At 40.6% G+C, this 14227-nt stretch overlaps 1 protein-coding gene across 3 annotated transcripts in view; it reads left to right on the plus strand.

The window, feature by feature from the left end:
- Positions 1-14227, plus strand: part of tpk1 (thiamin pyrophosphokinase 1) — a 233636-nt gene that overhangs the window by 16771 nt on the left and 202638 nt on the right. For all 3 annotated transcript variants that reach the window (XM_007253533.4, XM_007253535.4, XM_007253534.4), the window contains exon 3: positions 2957-3031. In XM_007253533.4, the coding sequence (XP_007253595.3) occupies positions 2957-3031 (75 nt within the window). The remainder of the gene's footprint in view (positions 1-2956; positions 3032-14227) is intronic.

The raw sequence follows: 14227 nt of genomic DNA on the forward strand, positions 1-14227 counted from the left end.
ATGTTGCTTTAAACCTGTGTGACCAGCTGAAACCTGACAAACAGGAGCATTGATATAAAAAGGCTTGCAAAAATATTGATACCCCTTGGAACTTGAATGAGATACCAGCACAAAGTTGCAGATAATTCTAAAAGGAAAAAAAAATTATACATGTTTTTCAATTTTAATCAAGTAGAAATAAAAAAAAATGTGTTGTGCAAAAGTATTCCTCTGAATAATTATAATATTACATGTTATATCATGAACCTAGTGTGTATTATTAGGATTATACCACAGTTCCATTATCGCTGTTTCTTGAAAGATTTTAAGTTAAAAAGGACAAGAAAATGTATCTGCGAGTTAAAATAGTTCCATTACTGCGCTGTTTGGCTTGTAAGAGCTGCATCTTTGCTAGGTTACTTAAATGTGGCGGAGTAATACATAGAGAGCTTTGGTTACAGTGCATTACTGGCTGATAATGACCAATCACATTGCAGGGTCGGAACTAACTGTGGTGTAATAGAAAATATCTGTGAACAAAAACAGACAAATCAGAGGTAAAGTTGTGGAGAAACTAAAGCAGGGTTAGGTTATAAAAAACATATCCCAAGCTTTGACCATCCCAGGGAGCACTGTTCAATCCATCATCCAAACATAGAAAAAGTATTCTACAGCTGCAAACCTACTAAGACATGACCATCAACCTAAACTGACAGATCAAGCAAAGAGAGCACTAGTCAGAGAAGCAGCCAAGAGGCCCATGGTGACCCTGGACGAAATGCAGAGATCCACAGCTCAGGTGGGAGAATCTGTCGACAGAACACCTTTCAGTTGTGCAGTCCACAAATCTGGCCTTTATGGTAAAGTGGCATATAAAGTAATTTTTTGGCCTTAATGCAAAGCACTGTAATACTGCTCATCGCCCTGAACACACCATCCCCACTGTAAAACATGGTGAAGACAGCATTTTAGAAGCTTGTATTAAGCAGGGACAGGGAAGTTGTTCAGAGGTAATGGGAAGATGGATGGAGCTAAATACAGGGCAATCCTGGAAGAAAACCTGTTGAAGGCAACAAAAGACTTGAGACTGGGAAGGAGATTGGTCCAGTCAAAGTCCTGACTTAAATATTTTGTTGAGCTTCTGTGGCAAGACATGAAAATTGTCGTTCACAGACGCTCTCCATCCAACCTGGCTGAGACTGAGCTGCTATAAAGAAGAATGGGCTAAAATCACAGTCTCTAGATGTGTAAAGCTGGTAGAGACAAACCCCTAAATGCTTGCAATTGTAATTGCCAGGTGAAGGTATAGTTTTTGAACACCCAATGAACCAAAAGAACACTACTGATGCTGCATCTCAAAATTTCCAACCCATCACGTTAGTTCATTGTTCACTTAATCTTTGTGCTTACACAAAGGGTAATAACATCTTGTCCCGTAAAATCTATAATTGAAAAACATATTTTCTGAATTATCAGGTATTTTCTCCAAAAAAAGTCAAAACAGCTCTATTTATGACACAGTAAGCCTCGCTACCACTGTGGTATCAGGCTGGTTAGGCACTGATTAGCATAATCGTCCAAACTGACCATGCAGAGTGATCAGAGGAGAATATGTGCTACATTCTGCCACATGACCGTGGAGCTGTCCGATGGTGCTGCCACTGTTAGCCTCAGGAGAGGAGTCCCTGCCAAGCTTTGGCAAAAACACGGTCATTTGAGTTTCTGGACCTCTTCCCACTGACTGCACATCGTCCTCCAAGCAGAACCCCAGCAGTAGCGCAGTGAAGAGCTGCTCTTACCTCTTGGGGGATTCAGCTCAGTCCTTTTGATTACTTCTGTGAAATGGGGGCAGTGTTGTCTCACCCACTTTCTGTATATTTGCATGTTGTACAAGTTCAGGGTGAGCTGCAGGTTAGGAAACAGAGTTGAATGTGTGACTGATTTGATTACAGAATATTTACTTAATGGAGAATGAATATTTCTCTCTAAGTCTGTCACGTGGTCCCTCATGTTTCTGTGTTTATTTACCTTTTCTGGTCCTGTCTCATGTCTGTGTTATATCCCCATGTGACCTGTGCTCCTCTGTGTCTCCTGTCTCAGTAGTTTTCCACTTACCTGTGTTCATTTGTAGCTCCGCCCCTTAGTCCCAGGTGTTTCCTGTTTCCCGTGTGTGTCCACCACTATTTATAGTCCGTGTTCCCTTTCTCCCACGTCGGTCCTCGTACTTTTTAAGTCTGTTATGATGGCGTCTCTGTTTCACATGTTCCCCATGTTCCCCGTGTTTCTTGTTTTCAGTTAAGTTCCAGTCCTTGTTTGTTCATTTTTGTCTTTTGTTTATTAATAAATATCCTCGCATTTGCGTCCGCTCTCCTCGTCCTTCCTTGCTGCACCCTGACAAAGTCTCTAATGGCCTGAATTGACAGTGGATGTTCAAGTGCGCACACTGCTCTTATTAGAAATCAGTGTTATAAAAATAAATTAATAAAAGAGGAGCAGAAGTAAGAAAAAAGAAAAGACGTAAATTAATAAATAAAAAAAAGAAATAATACATAAATATATAAATTAAATAATGTTTAAAATATGCATACAAAAAAATAATTTTCAACATATGCATTAATAAAAATAGTAAATAAATCATTAGCAGAATATGTAAATGCAGAAATAAGAATAAAGTGTAAAAAAATATATATAATAGATTTATTTTTTCTACACTGAATGTTTTAAATTGAATTTATTGTTTTATGTCTCGTATTTATTTGTTTTTGTTTTATACTTCTCTTTTTTTAATTTCTGCTTTTATGAAATCATTTATGCGCTTAATTAGATGTGCTTAATTAGTTATAAGTTAGTATTTTTAGTATTATTAGTAGTAGTAATTATTAGTATTATTAGTAAAGGTACCATTTGTCACCTTTATATTTATTTGTACATTTAAATATAGATTCTCTATCTTATATTTCATATTTTATTTCTACAGGAACTCAGAAGATTTGCCTGATCATCCTCAATCAGCCTCTGGAGCAACAGTACTTGGACGTGCTGTGGAGTAAAGGTATCAGTTTTGTGATGCATATCAGACATTGGCATTTGGTTTGCTGTTTGTTTGGCAGTTTGGTTCCATTTGGCAGATTGGAAAGGTGAGACAGCACAGTCGGGGCTTCTCTGAAAGGTCAGCCTGGTCTAATTAAGGACACCAGTAGAACATTAGTTCCCTCTTTCCAGACTTCAGTGCAAAGCTTTGAATTTACATGTTATGTGGTTTGAAGCCTTTTGTAATCTGTTGCTGTTTCTCATATGAGTCACTCTGCTTATATGTGGGCTACTCTACAGGAGTTTTAAATCCAGTAGACCCGACACATAATATAACAACACTCTACAGTTTTTTTTTTTATCCTTAGTTGTCTTTCATTCATCACTGCCCAACCTACACATGCACTACAAGGTTTAGCCAAGATTAAATACCTCACATTTTTAGATCAGAAGCCAGTTCTATCTAGCGATTCGCCAGCAAAATGTTTTAGGTACATTTCTGTACCTTTTTATTCTAAAGGGCCCATTTCTTTTTTTTCTTGGATGTTTAATTTATTACAGCAGTTACATTATAACATGCAGCTCTGGATAAAAATAAGAGACCACTACAGTTTCTGATTCAGTTTCTCAGTAATGTTTGTTTGAGTAAAATGAACATAGATGTTTTATTCTATAAACTACGGACAAATATTTCTTCCAAATTCCCCCCAAAAAATTGTCATTTACAGCATTTTTTGCAGAAAATGAGAAATGGCTTAAATAACAAAAAAGATGCAGAGCTTTCAGACCTCAAATAATGCAAAGAAAACAAGTTCATATTCATAAAGTATTAAGGGTTTAGAAATCAATATTTGGTGGAATAACTTGGTGTTTTTTAATCACAGTTTTCATGCATCTTGGCATGTTCTCCTCCACCAGTCTTACGCACTGCTTTTGGATAACTTTATGCCACACCTGGTGCAAAAATGTAAGCAGTTCAGCTTGGTTTGATAGCTGTGATTGTCCATCTTCCTTTTGATTATACACGTTTTCAATTTGGGAAAATCAAAGAAACATCTTTTTAAGTGATCTTTTATTTTTTTTCCAGAGATGTATGTTTGGTTTTAAATACCAGAAACAGATGTAATTCTTACAACCCACAACCTTTCCATTACAGTTTGATTGTTTTTAAAAAAAGGATGAAATTGGTGGTGCTAAACTAATGTCAACATTATAAATGGGCTGCTCAAATATTATATAATAGTTAGTCCATTCTAGCAAATATGAATTCACCCAAATATGTCTAGATTAAGTATATTTAGGAGTAATTTACCAAAAACCAGAATTACACATTTCTGTCCACATTTTAAATACCTTAACTGTCAACAAGCCAAGATATTACTTAATAAAATAAAGGTTCTTAAAAGTAGTTTCTCTAAAAAACATTAGTTGGTATAAGGCTAATGTATTATGTGGAGGATCTTTAACCACAAATAGGCTCATTATATTTACACATCTATGTAAATAAATAGCTATTTAAATGGCACATATTATGTAAAACTAAATTTCCATTTATTATTAAAAAATATATATTTAGCATGTGGACATAAACAAAGTTCTGTAAAGCTGTCCCTTTAACAAATATGAATCGACCAAAAGATGTCTACATTAAGTAAATTAAGAAGTAGTCCACAAAAAAAAAAAACATTTACACATTTTTTCCCCACACTTGATAATTCTAATGTCATTGACCAAAGGCATTTTTGGTGTCTACGGTCTTAGTTTTCACACTGAAGCAAGTCTAAGGCTAATCTAGCTAACAAATACTGACCAATTGCAGTGTAAGTTTAACTTTTAAAGAAGCAAGCATGTCTCAGCTGATTACATTAGCTGACTACATTTAAGTTAAGAGGAAAAGTTTGAGTGTGTTTGACTAAATCTGAGCTTTCAGTGGACACTGAAAACTCTTCATGATTGGAATTAAAGGCATTAGCAGGATAAAGGCCTATAATCAAGTCAAGAGTCAAACAGAGGGGTGTTTCACAGACTTGCTCCGAGGAATATTCTAACTCTGACTCCTCCTGACTGTTGATGCCCATGCTGCTAGATTGCTCACATTAAACGGGGAGATAGCCAGTGGAACTCAGTGTGAGAATGGCCTGCAGGACTAATTGCAGACCTGCAGTTGGTGCTTGGCTATCAGGTTCTAGTGGTGAGCCTGTTACCGAGAAGAAGTGGTGTTTTCAGCCTTTTGAAGCACACTGCGTGGCCATCAACTGAACCATTTGAAGATTGTGGCTGTGAGCAGTTTATCTTCACAGTTTTGATCTGAAAATTGGTCCTGTAGAGAATTTTCTGCTTCACACACTTTTAGATTTTGAACAAATTCTCTTTGCCTAAAATAAAGGTTTCTAAAAAAAGTTATTGGGTTGTTTCCTCTGAAATCTTTAGCTGGTATAAATGGGTGGTACTTTTAATTTCCTGTGCAGGTATTTAACATTCCTTCATCCACAGTGTCATGTGTGCACCGGGAATACGATATAGAAGTGAATAGATATAGAAGTGAATAGCACAATGAGTGGTAGTGATGAGAACAGACTAACTCTGGCAGTATTCATATATTTTTTTTTATTTGAAACTGATGGAACTCATCATTATCCCATCACTATCACAAAAGGCTTGATTTCAGCATTGATTTAGATCATTTAGTTTTGCTGCTACTTGTAACAAGTGTCCATTGGTAGCCGGAAACTCTACCAGCATGACACTAGATAATACAGCCTCCACCGTGTTTAACAGATGCTGTGGTATGCTTTGAATCATGAACCCTTTTTCCTTCTTTATATTCTTTTATTACCATCTTAATGGTACAAGTAAATCAGTTTTTTTATTTTTTCGAAGAATTCTTAATATGTTTTCTAGCAAAATCCTGTTTCTGTACTTAAGTGTTACAACTGGTTAGTATTTTAAACACTTGATACGTGCATATTTCAAGGCATTTTAACTAGATCTCTTTTTAACTTCAGATCTCTTTTTTTTATGTGTATCAACATTGTCTCTTGGTTTCTGGGCTCAAGCTTATGTGTAGCATATTGACACTAATTAGAAATGTATTATTTAAGTGGACAACAAACCACTTTGGTAAGTTGCTTTGGATGAAAGCATCTGCTAACAGGCATAAGTGCCCATGTAAATTGTGCATTTAAAAATTATGCATCTTGATGATCACATGCATGTTTACACCCCAAGCATTCTTGATTGGAGTTTCAGCTGTTGTTTGTGTGGAAAAGCCCTAGTTTCCTGGCTCAGAAGCAGCGTGTATTTTTCATGTGGATGGCGAGGCAGGTGTGAGAGGTGTGCGAAACTGGGAGCAGAGTGCAGCTCTCCAGATGGTTCGCCTGGAGGGACCGGGGCAGGGGGCCCCGCCCCACTCTGCAAAGCCTCAGAAGTGAAGCCCTATGGGGCAGCGTGGCCGCCGGCGCCTGCTCACTGGAGCCTCATGATCAAAGCCAGCTCATTTCAGATAGCAGCGTTGCTCTTGGACTCAGTCCACCGCCGCTGCTTCCTTCAAGCTCAGTTCCCAGTCTCCCAGCGCCGGTCAGCTGGGGATTAGCTGCTCTGCATCCGCGTCACAGAAGACAGTGAATGTAGATTATTTAAGTCAGCTACTTAAGGAAAAAGCCATCATATGCTTTGTGTCTCTCAGCTGCAAACTTTTAAGGGGCCAGATTTTCTATTGTTAAGTGTACAGTGTGACACATAGCTTTAAAGTTATTATAAAAATGGGACTAAACTAAATCAAAGGCCCCTGAGAAAGCACACAGTGGCATGTTATTAATGAGGTTTCATTGCATTACCCCTCTGATCCTGCACTCAGTTGTTAGAGAAAGTTTGGCAAAGTTTTTCTTCAGTCTTTCTTTAACAAGATTTTGATGTAGAATGGGTGAACATAGTTGAGATTTAAAAAACATACAGTACAAACCATGGATTTCTGCTCTTGCTCATGAATATTCATACACGCAAACATATCGCCTCTGATTGATTAACAGCACTGTGACACAAGTGAGACGGATAACAGTTAGAAATGTCTTTAAATAAATACATTTTTACACTAATAACAGTTTTTGCAATGTCTTATGTTACTTTACAACGTGTGTAAAGCCCTGCTAAGTACAGTTCAGCCACTAACCTAGTCTTAGAGACTCTGTAAAACGCAAAATCCACCGGAGATCCTATGTGGAACAAAAGAAGTGTCGGCTTTTGCAAATGGAACGATATGTATCTGCTTCAGCTCTACCTGTGGGCGGTTGTGAGCTGAGGTGGGCGAAGCCATGAACACTAATTCACAGGTTGACGTAGAAACAATGCTTTTCTTGGTCGACTCGATTTTCTGATTATTTTCCTTTACTAGCTACAGCAGACAATGAAGGCAGAGGAACAGTTTAATGTGCAGCATGCATATACAACTCAGAGAGACCTATATTATTTCACAAAGAACAAGAAAAAGTGGATTTTAGTGGAAGGACACCTTTAAATACTTTATTAAAAAAATACTTATTGTTTATTTAATTGTTTAATCAGTTCTAATCTGTTCTAATTTTAAAACCTGAGGTTTTCACATTTTTTTCACTATTTTTGAGATAAATAGGTTTAAATAATAAAATTAAATGTGAGAGATAAAGAGAAATAAAATGTGTTTAGGTGTCTAAAACTCTCCACAGTACTGTATCAGTCCTAAAAGCACAGTAACAATAGCAGCTTGATCAATTGCAATGGATAAATGGAAGTTGGAATGTGGTATTTTACAACTATTTAAAATGAATTTCAACAATAAAAGTTGAAATTGGACCTCAGGGGAAACTATTCGCATTATTAGTCATTTATTAATCTTAGGACTAATTATCCAGTAATTATTATTAAACTTGAAATGGGCGGTATGACATTGTTTGTCATTATCATTGTTAAACAGTTTATCTTAATGCAGTATATCTAATCTAAACAGCTGCATATGATCTCTGAGCAACTGCATATTTCATTACAGAGAGAGCAGAATTAGTGCCAGTTAATTGGATTGTACGCTCAGGTACACGTGCACACTTGCTAGTGTGGATGCAGAAAAGTGCTTTTTGTTTATAGGAAACAGCAATAGAAGCTAAACTGAACTACTTTCATGTTGCTTGAAGCGTTTTTCTCTCCCTCTGTGTGTCTTTGCACTCCAGTCAAGATCCTCTATCTTCATCTGGCTTGAAGATCCTCTTTTAAAGTCCATAGTCTTCCCCTGTATTCCCTGCAGGTGTCCCTAATCAGAGGGGAGGAGCACTCGGCTCGTGGCTGGGGGGCAGAAGCTCTGCCTCCAGCATGCCGCAAGGGGTTTTAGAGTTTAAGGGATTTGATTAAGTTACTGTAAAATCCTTAAGAAGACCAGGAGCCGCCAGCAGGATCCGGCTTCTGTTTCACACAATTGAAACTAAAAGGGGAATTCAGTGTTTTTTTTTTGTTTTTTTTTAATGTCTGTAAAATTTAACGGTTAAGATATAAACAGAATCATTAAGAGAAGTTTGGTGTGTTTAGAGCAGAGGTTCACAAAACAGAGGTCTTGCACAACAGTTTTCCTACTAAGTTTGGATCCTACCAAACTTTACTTAATCATTTATTAGGCACGACCTCCTGCCATAATTAAACCTTTTTTACAGATCTGAGTGCCATATTAGCATTTTTTTTTGTTTGCTTTATTTAGCGATGTAAATATATTGTTGATACAGCTCATACAGAGTTGATACAGAGTTCAGAATGTAGAATACTTATATTAAAAAATGAATTATATTTTATACATTATCTTACTCCTTTCTCCTCTTTGAATTTCTCTCTTTCACTCTCCCTTTCTTTTTAACCAACCTATGACTGACAGAGTTCAGTAATACTGTTAGCAAAGTTGGCCAGTAACAGATGGACAAGCATTTCCCAAGACCATTACCTGACAGTGACAGCACAGAACTTTAGTTAAGGGAAAATAAGACAGAAAGTACTAAAAACAATAACAATCTACAACGCACAGTCTGGACCAGTGACTGCTGAAGAAATGCAAGGATTTGTAATACAAAAAAGGTCACTGCTGGTAATAAATGAATAAATAAGCTTACACTTATATAGAAAATCCATCCAACTGGAGGACTGCATCAGGCACTGAGGAGTTGACCCAGAACAGAGTGCCAATCCATATCTGTGCATACAGTCATACACACAATCACACACATATATACACTATACACCCATTTAGAGTATCCTCTTTATCTGATCTTCATATTTTTGGATATTTTTAGGAGGAAACCGGAGTCCCTGAAGGAACCCATCCAGATAGGGACTTGAACCCAAGACCGCAGCGCTAAGAGGCAAACATGCTTCCCAATAATCCACCAAATACTGCTGTAAATGTAGATGTGGGTATTAAAGCTAAAATGCATGAATCCCAAAGCTAGATAAAAGATAAAAAAACAGTAGACAGACAATATCAAAAAACAAAGTAAAAGAATGACTCAGAAACCAGGTTCTAAAACATCAGGGACTATGTTGTGTTTGTGCATGTGTGGAGACCTTTTTCGCTTGGGAAAGATTGACATCCTGACTTGAGAAGGAGAGGGTATCAGGGGAAAGTCTACAGTGTGCAGGACAGATGGTTCTCCACTACTAGTTGGTGATGTTTGTGGCTTAAAGAATGTGCATTGTTGTTCACAGTGGTGGTGAACGGACCCATATGTCTGAAGAGTTCAGTGCGACAAAAATCTCCCTCACAGAAAGTTTTTATACCAGATGGTTATGAATTCCCTGTTTGAAGAATTGTTTTTCAACCACCTTGACCATCAAAGACCAGCCCAGACCATCTGAAACCAGCTACCAGTACAAGCCAATTTTAAATGATGTTTGCATCTCAGCTATTGGATTGTAGAAACATTTTAAAAGTCATGGTAAATCCCTTTGTAAATCAGCATTGTTTAGCAATGTTACCTTAAAACAATGGCTTTTAAATGGTACGGATGCCTCACTGACCTGTAGTAGGGAGAGTGGCACTACTATCATTGAAACTTCAGGCTCATCATGCCAGGAACTGCCAGTTTGCTTTGTTTTCTGTATAGTTAACTGATACTAAGTTTAAGGAAGTAATAAGTATGATTAAACAAAACCTTTTTCTCATACAATGTTAGGGGTTACATTTTGCTCTCTTAAGGCCCAATCCCATTTTACTCCTTGGCCCTACTGCTTACCACTACCCCTTATTTTCGAGTGTAAACCTTCCCCTTGGAACAGACTTACAAAGTGAAAGGGGTAAAATCCACCCCCTAAGAATTGGGACAACTCTTCAAGCACCCGACATGTCATCAGGAGCTCTAAAGTTTAGCTGCTAGCTGTTGGGTAACTAGTTAACTTTAGGTCATTATCATGTCTTCAGAAAGGGGGTAGGTGGTGCATAAATGTATTATTATTGTCCATTCCTTAATTCATCTGTGATGGGGAGCTGAAATTATCTTATTTTATTAAACTTATTAAATCTTATTTATTTTATTTTATTTTTTACTTTTCCGTCCCTCCTAAATGCTGCAGCCCCTTTCCATTTGTTGTACCTTTTAAAGTGGAATGGTAATGTTAGCTAGCAAGCTAGCTACTGAGACAAACTACTAGCAATTTTAATTATGCTTGTTATGAAGAATTCAGGGTAATCATCACTTTTAACAATGAAAATATTTACATTTGGGGGTTTCATTGGTCACTTGTACTGCCACCTTACCAGTGATTCTCATACTCCTCGATTTGAAGTGTGCATCTAAAAAATCTCTGTATGAAGGGCTAAACATTCCCTATCCCTTCCCCTTCCCCCTCCAGCCTAACAAGAATCAGGACACCCCTAGGGCCAAGGCGTGACTGATTTTGGTATTCTGAATCCAAAGGGCATGTCAGCCGTGGATGATACCAATTTTAGGACAAGCCTGGTTACTGGAAGTGACAGAGCATGTGTTTGTGTTCAGTGAGGTCAGGCACCCCAGCAGTCTATTGTCAGTACCCATCCAGCCAGAACCACTATTTAAAATCTAGAACACCTCTCATCTCTCATCAGACCTCTTACTTCCGGCGCCGCTGGAGTGGCAGCCAGTTACAGCAGCTGCTGCCCTTCGTGAGCTTTTTCTCTTGTTTTTTCTCTCTTTTTTTATAGAACTCTAAGTTTAAGTACTTTTTAAACTGTCTGCACACCATGGACACTAAACTGGTCAAGCTTGTGCTTTTCTTTGTTTTGTTTTTCTGGCACATTACACACGCGACCGCAAATCCAGCAGACGGTCTCTTTGTTTATAGCCGGGATCAGCTGTTAGCCTTTAGCATAACAAGGCTACCTCCAGGGGAGCAGCCCGAGATCCCCCGTGAGCTAAAGAGGAGGCAGCAGGGGTGTCGTGCGGGTGCTCAGCGGCGCGCGAGAAGGAGACGCTACAAACCCGTTCTTCCTTCTGTCATCATGGGGAATGTGAGATCTCTCCCCAATAAGATGGATGAGTTGGCGGCGCTGACCCGACACCAGAGGGAATTCCGTGAGTGTAGCATTATGCTGTTTACAGAGACGTGGCTAACAGCGCTAGCTCCGGACACGCTCGTCTCTCTGGATGGATTTCACCTCATACGGGCGGACAGGACAGCGGAGAGCGGTAAGAGGAAAGGAGGAGGACTGGCAGTGTTTGTGAATGATAGATGGTGTAATCCTGGGCACATCACTATTAAAGAGCAAATCTGCTACAAGGACATTGAACTGTTAGCCGTTAGCATGAGACCGTACTATCTCCCACGGGAATTCACGCACGCTATCGCGATAACTGCGTACGTGCCGCCGTCTGCTAACGCTGATACTGCCTGTGACGTCCTGCACTCAGCTGTGAGCAGGATTCAGACCCAACACCCACAGGCCCTCCTTGTGATCTCAGGAGACTTTAACCACTGCACTCCATCCTCAACCCTGTCTACCTTCACCCAGTACGTTACCTGCCACACCAGAGACAATAAAACACTGGACCTGTTCTATGCCAATACAGAGGGGGCATATGACTCATCACCCCTCCCCTCTCTAGGAAGATCAGACCACAACCTGGTTCATCTCCTGCCTGTGTACAAACCTCTCGTACACAGAGAACCAGCTGTCACCCGCACTGTGAAGAAATGGACTGCAGAGACTGAAGAGGCTCTGAAGGACTGTTTCAGCACAACACTCTGGGAGGAACTGTGTGATCCTCACGGGGACGATATTGAGGGCCTTACACACTGCATAACGGACTATGTCAACTTTTGTGTGGAGAACACTGTACCCACCAAAACTGTGCGGTGTTTCTCCAACAACAAACCATGGATCAACCCTGATATTAAAGCTCTCCTGAAGGAGAAAAAGAGGGCTTTTAAATCAGGTGACAAGGACAGAATGAAATCTGCACAGAGGGAGTTAAGACGAAAGATCCGGGATGGTAAAGCCAGTTACAGGAAGAAGATGGAGGACCAACTGCAGCACAATAATGTCAGCAGAGTCTGGAATAGCCTCAAAACTATTTCAGGCCACAGGAAACCTGACTCTCAGGCAGTGGGGAATCAAAAATGGGTAAACGAACTCAATCTGTTTTTCAACAGGTTTGATCACGCACCTACTCCCCCCACTGCACAAACATCACTGCAGAAATCTCCCCGTCTGGCACTACCAGCATGCTGCCCTACACCCACCCCTCCCTCTCTCAACCCAAAGTCACCACCAGACGGCTCCTCTGCTGACACAAGCTCCAGCACTCAGCCCCCACAATCCAGCCTCACACTCACAACATCCCAGGTGAGATGTGCACTCAAGAAGATCAAGGCCAGAAAGGCTGCGGGTCCAGATGGCATCAGCTCAAGAGTTCTGAAGACCTGTGCCAACGAGTTGTGCACTGTGACCCAGTACATTTTTAACCTGAGCTTGAGGCTAGGGAGGGTTCCACAGCTGTGGAAAACATCCTGTGTGGTACCAATTCCAAAGACCCCGCATCCAAAAGACCTCAACAGCTACAGGCCAGTGGCACTTACATCTCACCTGATGAAGACCCTGGAGAGATTGCTCCTCATCCACCTTCGCCCCCTGGTGAATTCATCAATGGACCCACTTCAGTTTGCCTATCAACCTGGCATTGGAGTGGAAGATGCCATCATCCACCTGCTACACAGATCTCTGTCCCACCTGGAGAATGCTGAGAGTACTGTGAGAATCATGTTCTTTGATTTCTCCAGTGCTTTCAATACCATCCAACCCATGCTCCTGAAGGACAAGCTGGAGGTCACAGGATTGGACCATCTCCTCACCACCTGGATTCTGGACTATCTTACTAACAGACCGCAGTATGTGAGGACGCAGGGCTGTCAGTCTGACATGGTCATCTGCAGCACGGGGGCTCCACAGGGAACAGTTCTTGCTCCTTTCTTGTTCACCCTCTACACTGCAGACTTCAAGTACAGCTCTGCCAGCTGCCACCTGCAAAAGTTCTCAGACGACTCTGCTATCGTCGGACTCATCAGTGATGGAGATGACAAGGAGTACAGAGAACTGACGCAGGACTTTGTGAAATGGTGCCAGAGGAACTGCCTGCAGATCAACGCAGGAAAAACCAAAGAGCTGGTGGTGGACTTCCGCAGGACCAAACACTCTCCTCCGGTGCCTGTGAACATCCAGGGCTCGGATATTGAGATAGTGAGGTCCTACAAGTACCTAGTTGTCCACCTTAACAACAAGCTGGACTGGACTGACAACACGACTGCTCTCTACAGGAAAGGTCAGAGCAGACTGCATCTCCTGAGGAGACTCCGGTCCTTTGGCGTGCGGGGGACACTACTGAGGACCTTCTTTGATGCCGTGGTGGCATCAGCCATCTTTTATGGAGTGGTCTGCTGGGGCAGCATCATCTCCACCGCTGACAGGAAGAGACTGGACAGAATCATCAGGAAGTCCAGCTCTGTCCTGGGGTGTCCTCTGGACCCAGTGGAGGTGGTGGGAAACAGGAGGATGAGGACTAAGCTTAACAACATGCTGAAGAACCTGTCCCATCCCATGCATCACTCTCTGACAGCACTGAGCAGCTCCTTCAGTACCCGGCTGCTGCACCCACGCTGCGTGAAGGAGAGATACCGCAGGTCCTTCGTTCCACACGCCGTCAGACTTTACAACACACCGCGCTCCCAGTAAACTAGTGTTCAT

This window comes from Astyanax mexicanus, chromosome 1 (genome assembly GCF_023375975.1).
Source record: "Astyanax mexicanus isolate ESR-SI-001 chromosome 1, AstMex3_surface, whole genome shotgun sequence".
Lineage (NCBI taxonomy): Eukaryota > Metazoa > Chordata > Actinopteri > Characiformes > Acestrorhamphidae > Astyanax > Astyanax mexicanus.